The sequence below is a fragment of the Polistes dominula genome, unplaced genomic scaffold (genome assembly GCF_049000335.1).
Source record: "Polistes dominula isolate Pdom_NZ unplaced genomic scaffold, Pdom_raw_medaka contig_24, whole genome shotgun sequence".
Taxonomy (NCBI): Eukaryota; Metazoa; Arthropoda; class Insecta; order Hymenoptera; family Vespidae; genus Polistes; species Polistes dominula.
Genome location: NW_028301150.1, coordinates 6,583,280 through 6,596,686, shown reverse-complemented (window position 1 = coordinate 6,596,686; position 13,407 = coordinate 6,583,280). Strand labels below are relative to the sequence as shown.

Below are 13,407 nucleotides of genomic sequence, written 5' to 3'. Positions count from 1 at the left end.
AATAAATTACGATCAATTGTTTTACCATTGTATACAATTAATACATGTCGCGAGCCCCATAAGAAAAGACAACTTTATGAAGGAGACTGTGAATGTCTCAATCTTTGTATTTTACATTGAAAATGAAAATGGCTCATCACGTCGATGTATTTAATAATTTAATATATTAAAATACAAAAATAAAAGATTCACTAATGAACTTACTTGTCATTGAAGCCACATACTTCCTCTATGAGTACGGCGCGTTCTTGTCTTGTAGCATGGGTAACACACTTTTCAACCACATTGCTTGCAAATTTGTGTTGAGATAATGCAAGTACTTTACCCCTAACGCTGCTAATTAATTGGGTTTTATCTTCTGGTTTGCCGTGTTCTAAAAATATAAAAATATCAAATTGATCATATAACAATTCAATTGCATAATCAAAATTATGGATAGAAATTAGAGATTAATTGTGGATTGTAATTTTTCACTTACCTAGTACGTGCTGGATGACGTAATTACCATACTGATCTTGTATAAGCTGATCTGTAGCAGCATGCAATTCTTGTAAAATTCCTTGTGTTTGTTCTGCAGTGCAGTGTTCCAATATACGTTGAATTACTCTACATCCGTATGGATGAGTACTCAGAGAATAAACTTGTCCAGCAAATGCACCAATAACGAATTGCAATGCTCGTGGTTCGACGCATTCGATACATTTTTGAACAACATGATTTCCATTTTGATCTTTCACACATTTCAATACGTGACCATCCAATTCTCGAACAATTTCTTGTTGCTGTTCCGGCCCAATAGATTCTAAAGCTTTTTGTATTACTCGACAACCATACATCTGTAGTGCCAATGGTAACACATGGCCTCGAACCTGTAGTTTGTTAATAATAATAATAATAATAATAATAATAATAATAATAATAATAATAATAATAATAATAATAATAATAATAATAATAATAATAATAATAATAATAATAATAATAATAATAATAATAATAATAATAATAATAATAATAATAATAATAATAATAATAATAATAATAATAATAATAATAATAATAATAATAATAATAATAATAATAATAATAATAATAATAATAATAATAATAATAATAATAATAATAATAAATATATATATATATATATACATATGTATCTATTTAGTTTCAATAAAAAAAATAGAAAACGAATAAAGCATTAATTAAAATATAATAATTATACCTTTTGAGCTAAAGTAGATTTCTGTTCGGGAGTGCCAAATTCAAAGAACTTTTGTATAACATAATTTCCAAAAACGTCTGTCATAAGAGAATAAGCTGATGCAAGTATCTCTTGAAATACAAGATGTTTCTCGTTAGCAGAAGCACGTTCTAATTTTTGTTGAATGAAACGTGAACCGTGTTGATCTTGACTGAATTCAACGATATGATTAACCAAATCGCGTAACTGAAGACTCGGGAATCTGCAAGAAAAAGGATTTATTATAGCTTGGTATTTAATATTCTTTTACTAGTTTCATTGAAAAAGAAGAAGAAGAAGAAGCAGAAGAAGAAGCAGAAGAAGAAAAAAATAATGATAATAACCGATTATTTCTGAAATCCTCCAAAAGACGAGATCGGCCACTAGTATTTTTGTCACTAATATTTGTAGTTCCAGTACGTGCAGCTTTACCGACTAAATTAGGAAAAAGTGAACTGCTCGATCCAAAAACACCATTAGCTGTCAATGCTGGTACAGTGCTTGCGCGAAATTTGGCTTCAGCACCTGGAGCAGCTGATACTCGATTCGCACCTCCTACAAGTCCGCCCAAAGACCCTCCCAAAATTGGTGGTGGAGTTACGGATAATCCTAGTGGACTTGGAGAAGCTGTTACTGTACCTAAACATATTATTTACCAATTGTATAAAACACAGAGTTATTGCTCGTTATTATGCAGTTATTGACAAAATCTAATATTGTCGTAATTCTATTCCAATAATCCGCATATTTGAAAGCATGTAATTGCATTGTACAACATACAATATCATGTACGCGTAAATTAAAAAAAAAAATAATTACCAAGTGCTCCATAACTTTGTGGCCATTTCGCTCGACTGTATTCCAAACTTGGACTGAATGCCGAAGTATTTCTGTCAAAGGAATCCCTTCTTCCTGTCGAAGATGCTCCAAGTCCTAAACCTGCACAGACAATGTTTCAATTATGAAGAAAGCAAAATGAATTGGAACAGAAACAATACGCTCTATATTGTTATATTATAAAATAATTAATGAGAAACGATCGTATGTTCAATAAAAAAAAAAAATAATATTTTATAACGAAACAAGATGAAACATTATAAAGGACGATAAACTAAAATGCATGCGGAGTAGCACGTTTAATAAATTATGTACATAATAATAAGATTGAGAAGAAAAAGCCAAACACGATGAAATTCGTCGTATACCTGTAGTTTGAAGTTGGGCAGGTGAACCCAATGCTCCAAGAGGAGAACCTCCATATCCCAAAGCCGCTAGACCTGCTGCAAGTCCCGTTCCTTGTTGTTGTACCTGTTGTACGGCAACTGCTTGAGCTTGTGCAACGACTGCTGGATTGCACGCTGCCAGACCTGCACCGAAAGCCCGCAAACCCACACAATGCTCTTAGTTATCAATGAGATTTTGGTCTTTGTTACAAACCATATACCATCTAAACGAAGCCTAATCCGATATACATTCCTACACATCATGCACATGTATGACGCTGAGCTTCTTTGTTTTATGATTATGATGATTTACATATAAATTAAAAAAAAAAAAAAAAAAAAAAAAAAAAATAAATATATATATATATATAAATAATGTAGGATTTATGAAGAAATTGTGCTGTTAGGTTGTGACTGGATTCGCACTCTGGCCTCTCCTGCTTTACGGATGACTGCTTCAACCATTGAATTATCCAAGATCCTTCGATCAACTTCCACACGAATGTTTATTTTATTTGAATTGGTGGTGTGCTCGATTCCATAATTTTATAATTTATATATATGTATATATGTTACTTGGTTGTAATTTAGTGACAATATTGTTAACAAAACGCACAAACATGATTAATATACAAAATGTAATATGATCGATGATAAGACGTTAAAATAATTACAATCAAAAAATTTACAAATATAATTTTAGAGCCATTGAAAAACTTTACAAAATATATACATGCATAATTGACATAAAATCATAATAGAAATAGTAAACTTAGACACAGATCGATCATTTTCAGATTTGTGGTTCGAATGAGTATAAATTGGTTTGGAAGACGACGTTTACTATAGGTCAAAAATATTACCTATACATTCACCAGGCGTAGCATTGCTGTGAGATGTTGGAGTCGCTTGTGAATAAAGACTCGGTGGTGGTGGAGCAGGTGGTCCAGGAGGTGGTTGTGAAGGAGCTCTGTTTACAAGAACGGGTGCTGGACTGACTAATCTCATTGGAGTTGCCGCGGAACTAAGGCCACGTACGCCGCCCATGACTATAGATCCATTTTGATCGTAGTAAGCTGGTATAACTTGGTATTGACCTTGAACCTATAAAAAGAACAACGCATACGTAAATATTATTACGTTATCAAAGGTTTGAATTTATCTAGTACTTTATTATGAGTTTACAAAACATTGTTATATCATTCTTGTTTAGGGGAAAAAAAAAAAGAAAAAGAAAGGAAATTGTACCGTTTGTGCCAAATTATTAGCGGTGTCCTGAGCAGCAGCTGCAGCAGCCGCTGCCGACGAAGGTGTTAGAGGTCGTCTAGGTGGAGGTGGAGCTGCAGCTTGCGGAGGTGCTTGCGGTAGTAGACCAGCAGGATAAACCCACGGGCCTACTCCATAATACTGTGGTACCACTTGTGGCGGTCCACCAGCTATCAATGCTCCTACATATGGTTCTTGTCCGCTGATAACGGTATATGGTGCCGTAGGAAAGTTTTGTTGTTGCTGTTGTTGTTGTTGTTGTTGCTGTTGGGCCTGGGATGCAGCCAAATATTGTTGCTGCTGTTGTTGTTGCTGTTGTTGCTGGAGCAACTGTAATTGTTGAGGCGTTGCACCTTGTGGCTGACTGCGAAATAATTGCTGTCAACAACAAGAGAAAAAGAAAAAGTAGAAAATAAAAATCCATTCTCAACGAAAAAATACGTTAGTTCAAATTTCTCTCGATTTCGTAAATAAATAAATAGGTAAGTAAATTAAACGACAACAACGTAACTGTATTCGTAATGAAAAAATTTACGAGGACGAAACGAAGAAGAATATTGATATAAAAATCGTTTTCTCGTGTTCTTGTTCTGTTGTTCCTTTTTTGTTTTGTTTTCTTATTAAAAGAATAAACGCTAATGGGGGACGAAATGAAGATACGGGGTAAAATTGAATCTGAAAGAATGACGAAGAATATCGAAATTTGCCAGAGTGGACAAACGGACGACGGTGGGTAAAACGTAAGAGGCACGTAGAACAAATCGGAGACGGTGGAGTTGGTTCGTTCGTTCTCTTAGCAGCTTAGGTCGACGACCCCCCGCGGACGTTCACCGACGACGACGCGGAGCGTTCGCCTTCTACAACACTGCTATATACCACACGTTGTACCGGTTGTTGCTCCAGACTTTAATTGACCAACAAACGCGGCCACCGATTTACCGTGGCGCCTACCTAGACTAGACTAGACTTTAACTGTTAGAGAAAACTTCAATATACCTGGCCCTTTTCCAATCTTCTTTCTATCATCATCGTATCATCGAACTTTCTTTTATTCGTTTCTTTTCTTTTTTAACGGTTACATGATGTGAATAACCAACCATCACCCCAGTGTATGATGATTTCTCGATTTATCGACTTTGAGATATAATTTTTTAATTGATAAAAGAAATATATATCTATACAAATATTTGATACGGTATATTATGTGTTAACGTGAAAAATCGAAATTGAATGATGTCAAGATTCACGCAGTGATTGTCAACATATAACAAATACGTATTACTTCGGCGAAAGACCGAATATTTGGATTTATTTTTGTTATACATTTAATAATTTTTTCAGACCAATTGTAATTATGCGAATTTTGACGGATTATCCAATTTCGGTCTTTCACGGTAACATATATATACTCTTATCTTGCGTATTATGTAATAAAATTGTACATAAAGATTGATATATATATATATATATATATATATATATATATATAATATGATATATAAATATGTTATTATTATATTATGGTGGTTGTGGAAGCATCCGAGCGACACGATCCAGACCTCCGAAGGCAGCGATGCGTTTCGGGTATTAACCTCTTCCGGAAGCAGCTCGCGCTTTAAAACCAAGGCCACGGTTACACTCGGCGAATATTCTTAACGCACAAACCGCGAAGATCTTTCTTTCGAGATCTCTCTTTCCAATCTTCGTTAACAAACAACGTTCTCGCCAACGAGAACGCACCCTCCCCCACCTCCTCACCCCTTCTTTTTCCTCTTACCGGGGCCTCCCCGTCTCCGCTCCCGCTCCCGCTCCCTCTTCTCCCTTCATGATGGACGTTAATTAGACGAAACAAATTTATTTTCGAAAGAGCAGGTTGTTGAACGTACTACTACTGTGTTTATGAAAGAGACCAGAACAAATAAATGTAATATATATTTGTCAAATTTATTTTCACTCGACTAAATGCAAAAATATTATAAATTGATAATATATATGTATTTTCTTTTTATGTACTTTATTGTCTATTCATTATTTATAGATCATAAAAATTATTCTCGTTTATAATATTGTTGTTGTTGTTGTTGTCTTAGTTATTAACCCTTCCTCTATGGGGAGGCCCGTATAACTCTCTAATCACGCATCAATAGAAGAATATCATCCTCATTTATTCCCCCCTTCAATATGGTATATACCACACATTTAATATTATATAACATATCATAAATTTTATTTTATAATTCTAACTCGATATTATAAGGAAATAAATTTTGTTATTATCATTTAAAAATGATAAATTATGAATTATTTTCAAAAATATTGATCCCCGTAAAAGATATGTATTAAAGGGATTAATTGAAAATAAAATAATGTAATTAACGATGAAAATGTATTTGGACAATATAAAATGAAGGGTAACAATATAAAATAAATTGTAGTTGTTTTCATTGTTGCTCGAGTAGGATTAATGGATTTGATTTTGTATTTCTTTTTTTATTTTTGCCTGCGAACGGTGATTCTTCATGTATATGAGAATGATTCGTCGCCATTATGGAGTTCTGTTAAAGGCGAACAAGGTCGACAGGCTATTCGGTCATTGGCGTAATTCTACTTGATGGAGGGGGGGGGGGAGTTAGGCACTAGAAATCATTATTAAATCGTATTGATGGGTCGCATTGCTGCTGCTGCTGCTGCTGCTGCTCCCCTTCCTATAGCGTCATGGTTTAGCAGAGATCTCAATAGAAATATATCGTGACGATAGTGTTTGAATTGAGTTCGGTGAAGTGTGCTTGAAAAAGGTCGCGAAAAGGGTGGTAGGTGTTCTTGCGAGAAGAGAGAGAAAGACAAAAGCTTAAGGGTAGATGGAAAAAGGAGGGGTCTCGATTTCGAACGGGCGAAAAAACAATGTCGATGGAATATAGTTTTGTAGGTGAGAATGGGTGGGTTCAGTGTTACGTGTCCCCTAAAAGCAAGCAAACGAGCATGAGTCATAGCATCGAATACATAAGGTTTCAAACACCACCACCAACCAACCAACCAACCAGCCAACCAACCAACCAACCAACCAACCAGCCAACCAACCAACCAACCAACCAACCAACCAACCAACCAACCAACCAACCAACCAACCAACCAACCAACCAACCAACCAACCAACCAACCAACCAACCAACCAACCAACCAACCAACCAACCAACCAACCAACCAACCAACCAACCAACCAACCAACCAACCAACCAACCAACCAACCAACCAACCAACCAACCAACCAACCAACCAACCAACAAACCAACCAACCAACCAACCAACCAACCAACTAACTAACTAACCAACCAACCAACCAACCACCAATACCAGCAGCAGCAGTTATCGTAACGGCGTGAACGTTTCAAAATTCTTTTTTTCTACGACGCACATATACGAAATAGTTTTATTTCTTTTTTGTAAATTGTAGAAATAATGTAGAAAAAATATAGTTATATCTGTATTTAAAGAAAATAGTTATATGATAATTGTATATTTAATAATACTTCGAATTAAAATATTGTATGTAAGAATAATATAGTAGTTATTAGGTCAAGTTAAAGAAGATGACAATAAATAAAGGGCATTTGGTTGAATGGATACTGCATATATCCAGCGCTCGAAATATATTTCTATATATAGAAGGGTTAAAATGTATTCAATTCTAAATATGAACGAATTTGTTCATATTTATCATAGAAAAAAAGATAAAATTAATAGGATTTCCTAACAAACCTAACAATATTATATATATATATTTATAAAATAATCTTGGAATTTTTGTTTGAAGCGAAAAAACAATAATTAATAGTCTATATTTGAAATAGGAATTATATTGTAATTTAAAATGAAATATATATATATATATATACACACACACACACAAATATTGATTTTTTTCTTTTAGACGAATGGAAGGAAGACTGGAAAGCGTAGTCGTAGTAGTTTCATTTAGCACAGAACGTTTATTGGCAACCATTATGTACTAGGATAGACTTTGTGAGAATAGAAGAAGTGCGTGTAAACGTTAGTGGTGAATCCTAATAATAATAAAGTCGGCCGTCAATTTAAAAGGCATATATACGTACGTATGTATGTACTACGACGACAGAGACAACGTATTGCGAAGGAGGTAAAGAGAAAAGTCAAGTGGAACTTCGTCGAGAATGAGGAAGAAAGATAGAAAGAAAAAGAAAAAGGAAGAAAGAAAAAAAGAAAAAAAAAAGAGAAAGATACGTTAAACACACGTTACGTACGTACACGTGAGCTACTAAAAATCCGACACGAAAACGGGTTTGTTAGGGTAGAAGGAGAAAGAGAAAGAAAGAAAGAAAGAAAGAAAGAAAGAAAGAGAGAGAGAGAGAGAGAGAGAGAGAGTTCAATGAACTTATCGAAACATGCTTCGTTTGACTTTCAAAACGATGAAGGCCCTCGAGCAATTTTTTTTGTATCCTTATATTTATATGCAACAAGATTGTGTCGAATCTGTAACATGTTCTTTTATAACCTCTCGAATCTACATTTCATCAAAATAATTATATAAAATAGTAGTTGATATAAAAATAATAAATTGGGAAGAAGTAATAGGTAACAGTAGTTGTAATAATAATTACTTATAGTATGTATTACTTCTAGTAATAATTATACGTAATATATAATTACTTTATAGATATTTGTTGCAATAATAATTAATGGTAGTACTAGTGTTAATATAATAATTATAATAATAATATTTATATAATAACAATAATAGTATTAATTCTGGTTAGTAATAGTATTAATAATTAATCGCGATAATATTAATAGCTATTAGTAAAAATAATAACAATAATATTTATTAACAGTAATAGTACTAATTCTATTTAGTAATAGTAATAATAGTTAAATTGCAATAATAATAATAATAATAGTAATAATAATTATCAAAATATTTGGTAGAAGTACCAGCAGCTACAATAGTAATTAGTTATAGTAATTTGTGATAGTTGTTAGAAACGTTAAAAAAAAAATCAGCTTGGACGCTCTCTTGATGAGACATGATGGAAGTGGTAGTAGTAGTAATAGTAATAGTAGTAGTAATAGTAATAGTAGTAGGAAAGAATATAGCAATGAGAGATACTTCGAAGCAGGAAGAGAAATCGAGGAACGCGTCGGCATGGAACAGATACTGTCGCGAACCTACCTCGTTGAATCAGGACACGCATCCGCGATCGTTTGGTCGCATTCGATGCTCGCGAAACTCAGTGCAATCGTATCTCCAGCAAACAACTATAATATATATTCTATAATTATATATATATGTATATAACTGACCACCGACGAAGCAGTTTCTTTTTTCTTCATTTCAAACAACATCACATTTTTATCTCTCCCTTTTTATCAACTTCACGCATTTATTATGTTTTTTTTTAATTATTATTATTTAGTTCGTACTAATAATGTTGAGAGAAAATTATTATTATTATTTTCTTTTTTTTCATTTAGTATTAATACTAAACGTATTGTGCTTCATGTATACGTATTTCTACTAGACAGATAAAATGATCAATATGTCATATATTTTACGATGTATGTATAACAAGAAATGTATTATTGATGCAATAAGAATTTTTGATTCGTCAAAAGTAGTATAATAATAATTTGTAAGAAATTCCTTCAAAAAAATTGACAATCTATCATTTGATCAATCATGGTGCGTTTAGTGTTAAACGAATAACCACGAAATGATTAATTCTTTTTTATTTTTTTTATTTTCAAAATGTTTGGAACCGATAATAATTATTTGATTTAATTATTTATCTATTATTTAGGGTAAAATAAGAAAATAATAAATTAATTTTTAAGCGTAAGATATCATGAATAAAAAGAAAAAGAAGTATAATCTTTCCGACCACAATGTTATAGGATTAACAAGAACAGGATATGATCGTCCTTAAACCTCGACGAAGTATAAGATATTTAGATATACGAAGTAGATATTACGTAAATTTAGCTAGCCCTCCTTTTTTCCTTCTTAAGTTGGACGTCGACGTTTCTCGAATAAATAATCTTTTAACATGAGCGATAACTAATCGAAGGAAACCTAACAGCAGAGTGCACACATCACGTGCATGAATATATACATTTAAAAAAAGAAAAGAAAAAATAAAAATCAAAAACCTAAGAAGAAGCAGAAGAAGAGGAAATCGAACGAACGGTTTATCGAATTTGTCGTACAATTCTCTGGATAAAAGAAGAAGAAGCAGAAGAAAAAGGAAAAAAAGATAAAGAATTCTTCGTAATCAAGGACGAAGATGACACGTTGCCCTGGGAGCGTTAAACTTCCGGGCCATTTATCGAGTCGTGATTAGAATAGTATGGATGAACAATAACCTAACTTTTGCTATTGCTGCTGCTGTTACCATCTCTCACACATACACACACACCGGGTGTGTCAAAGAAAAAGTTTAGTTGTGTCAAAGAATACATAATAATATAGAACAATAGAAGTGCACTTTTCATAAATCAAAAAATTAATCTAACAATAGTTAGTACTGGGACCACCAGTGGACGATAGTAAGTAAAATACTTTATTCTTTTAATAGTATTATATCTTTCTCTGATAATATTGTAATGTTCTTTGATAGTATTGTATCTTTGTTTGATAGTATTGTACCTTTTTTAATAGTATTGTACTGTCATCCCATTAACACTAGATATACCACCATTTTCAGTATACCTATTTCAGTATACCTAGTATATTATACACTAGTCAAGATGACTAGTGTATAAAAAAAATGCTTTTTGAGGCTTCCAGTCTTTATTTACTCTTAAAAAATAATAAAAAATGTTTAACAATAATAATTTTAATAGATTAATGGATTTATAGACATTTTTAAATAACAAAACGCTTTATTATTTACAGAACTCAAATGTTATATGAAGTAGAAATTTTGAATTAAAATGGCCCGACCAGTCACAATGACTGGTCTGGTATACCTAGTGTTAAGTATGTACTAATTAAAATAAATTTTTTTTCCCCATAAAAAGTACAATTTCTAATGTTCAATATTGTTATATATACTTTGGTTGTGTTAAAATATTTTTATTAGTAACCATCAAAAAGAAAGAAAAGAATCTTTCGTAGTAAGGCAAATTTTATTGGCCTTGGTTATCCTTCGAATGATCAACGAGAAGAACAACACAACAAGTAAAATAAAAAGAAGATTCGAGAAAAATAAAAAAGAAGAAGAAGAAGAAGAGGAGTTAGATGGGTGAGGAAAAAAAGGATTATATTCGTGGAAGAGAAGAAACCTTTCTCTCTCTATCTCTTTCTTTCTCGTATAAGACCGCGTGAAATAAAAGTAAAAAACGACGAAGAAGAAGAAGACGACAAATCGTCGTGGCGCAACCCGTTACTTAACCGCTTCGGAGCACCGTTAGTTCGACTAACTTTGCCGCGTACGGAATATACAGGGTGCCTCGACCGCTATCGACCCGACTACTGCTACTACCACAACTACCACCATCATCAACATCATTCCCCTCTTTTTCTTCTTCTCCTTTTTATTCTTAAGAAAAATGCGAGTAACTTGACTGGTAAACGTAAAAAAAAACAAAAATGTTTATTACAAGTTACGTTTTAATTGCGTATAACAATCGTTGGAGAAATAATAAACCCTTCCTTAAAGTTTCTATATGCAGGGTGTTCAAAATAAAACCATTCAATATTTTATTATAGCATATAGGATAGATACACTGTACTAAATAAAAAAGTTTTAGTAAACATAATTGAAAAGTCAAGTTTGTAATGTGTCGTATTGTTAACTTTGCTTTTTCTACTAATTTTATACTTAACGACCCTATATAAAAATACGTGTATATATATATATATATATATATGTATAATGGTATTATTATAATCTATAAAATGTTAAGATGCTTTTTTTTAATGGCAAAGAGACAACAAAGAGAAAGAGAAAGAGAAAGAGAGTGAGTAAGAGAGAATGGAATTTTGTTAGACTATACATTCTCGAGGACACAGCATCATGTGCTTCATGTGGTTAAAAGAGGTCAAGGCTCGGAATGATCGATTACGTTATAATCTAAAGTCTTTGATCTTGGATCTCTGTCATGTCTATAGGGACACTCGTTAAGGATTACGATCAAACTCTTACATATGTATTATTTATGTATACAACGATAATGTATATTAGTCGAATGTATAAAATTAAATATGTTTATAAATTATTATTTTAACAATGTATTAGAATTTCGAAGATCGTATATTAAAAAAAAATAGATCGAGTATTAATACAACAAACTATATGAAATCTTAAATTACGTTTTTTGATCAAGTAACCACCATATATTATAGGGACAAAAATTTGATCAACGTCCTGAAGTGTTAGGTTCATTTTATCATCATCATTATCATCATTATTATTATTAATAATAATAGTGAGTGTAAGGAAAAATTGAATGTCTAATATTTCCTATTTTGTATCCAATCGATCAACATCTCGATTATAATAATAATATAATAACTTAGAACCCACAAACGAATACTTTTCTAATTACGAACCAATCATTTCCTGAAGGACGAGATCTTTGAAACTTGTCATCAGTTTCTAACCAAGACAACGAGTTTTAAAGAAGGGAACCATTGGAAATTTCCTATAGTTTAGTGGTGATCATAGACACTTGTTGTAAAATACTTTCTACGAAAATGGATGAATAAATAGACAGATAGATAGATAGATAGATAGATAGATAGATAAATAAATAGATAAATATATAAACGTGGATAGGGGGGCTATAGAGAACCGCTGGCGTTAATGTTTCATTGGTTGAAAGAAAACCGGTTTTTTTTCCTCCAGACGACGTCCAGAGAAGTAGTAGTAGTAGTAGTAGTAGTAGTAGTAGTAGTAGTAGTAGTAGTAGTAGTAGTAGTAGTAATAGGATAGAAAGAAATAAAGAAACAGAAGGAATGAGTAAAAAAAAGGAGAGAACCGATCGATTTGACCCAAGCCGTGTATGTCGTGGTTGTCGATGCACACATAGTGAAAAAAAGAGAAAGAAAGAAAGACCATGCACGTACCATGCACTTCTTCCTCCCCTACCACCACCTCTTTAAATTCTACTCCTTCCCCTCAAGAATTCCCTTCGACCTCAGTTTACAGTTTGTACCGTTTTACACGAACGAACTCTTAAAGTTCTTTTCTTCCTAAACCACGTGAAATTCTTAAGACTATTACTATTACAACCACCACCAACTTCTACAACTACAACTTCAACAACAACAACTATGAACGAAAACATCGTAGTCGTTGGTTACGATCAAGAAGAATAATAATGAAAGTCAGCTGTGATATGTTGTCAAAGGGGGAAGGAAAAGGGAAGAGACGGGAAAGGACGACTGTTGTTGTTACTGCTGCTGCCTGATGATGAATAAAAGGAATGAGAAGAGAGAATGAGAAGAAGGAAGATAGAAAGAGAGATGGGAAAATAGAGAAGGGTGGGATGATAGAAGGGGGTATAGGAAAAAAGAGGAAAAAGGAACGGTTTCTGAATTGCATGAAGACTGAGAGATGATAGCACGCATGGTGCTGGATGCACACCAATGTGTGGGATTTCAGTAGAAACAATAGCTATTGTCAACTGGTCTCTCTTCTCTCT

The 13,407-nt window shown here is 32.9% G+C and overlaps 1 protein-coding gene and 1 long non-coding RNA gene across 8 annotated transcripts in view; one reads left to right on the top strand and one right to left on the bottom strand.

The window, feature by feature from the left end:
• pum (pumilio) overlaps positions 1 to 13,407 on the bottom strand; it is an 82,064-nt gene that overhangs the window by 14,967 nt on the left and 53,690 nt on the right. For 6 of the 7 annotated variants that reach the window (XM_015321289.2, XM_089177764.1, XM_089177765.1 and 3 more), the window contains 8 exons: positions 3,712 to 4,107; positions 3,327 to 3,567; positions 2,446 to 2,607; positions 2,060 to 2,179; positions 1,585 to 1,879; positions 1,223 to 1,463; positions 479 to 869; positions 205 to 373 (listed from right to left, as the gene is read on the bottom strand). In XM_015321289.2, the coding sequence (XP_015176775.1) occupies positions 205 to 373; positions 479 to 869; positions 1,223 to 1,463; positions 1,585 to 1,879; positions 2,060 to 2,179; positions 2,446 to 2,607; positions 3,327 to 3,567; positions 3,712 to 4,107 (2,015 nt within the window). The remainder of the gene's footprint in view (positions 1 to 204; positions 374 to 478; positions 870 to 1,222; positions 1,464 to 1,584; positions 1,880 to 2,059; positions 2,180 to 2,445; positions 2,608 to 3,326; positions 3,568 to 3,711; positions 4,108 to 13,407) is intronic. The other variant, XM_015321291.2, reaches the window with a different exon arrangement.
• LOC149030837 (uncharacterized) lies at positions 4,116 to 7,946 on the top strand. The gene is made up of 2 exons (XR_016178362.1): positions 4,116 to 6,655; positions 7,658 to 7,946. It is a non-coding gene; the product is annotated as an uncharacterized LOC149030837 (long non-coding RNA).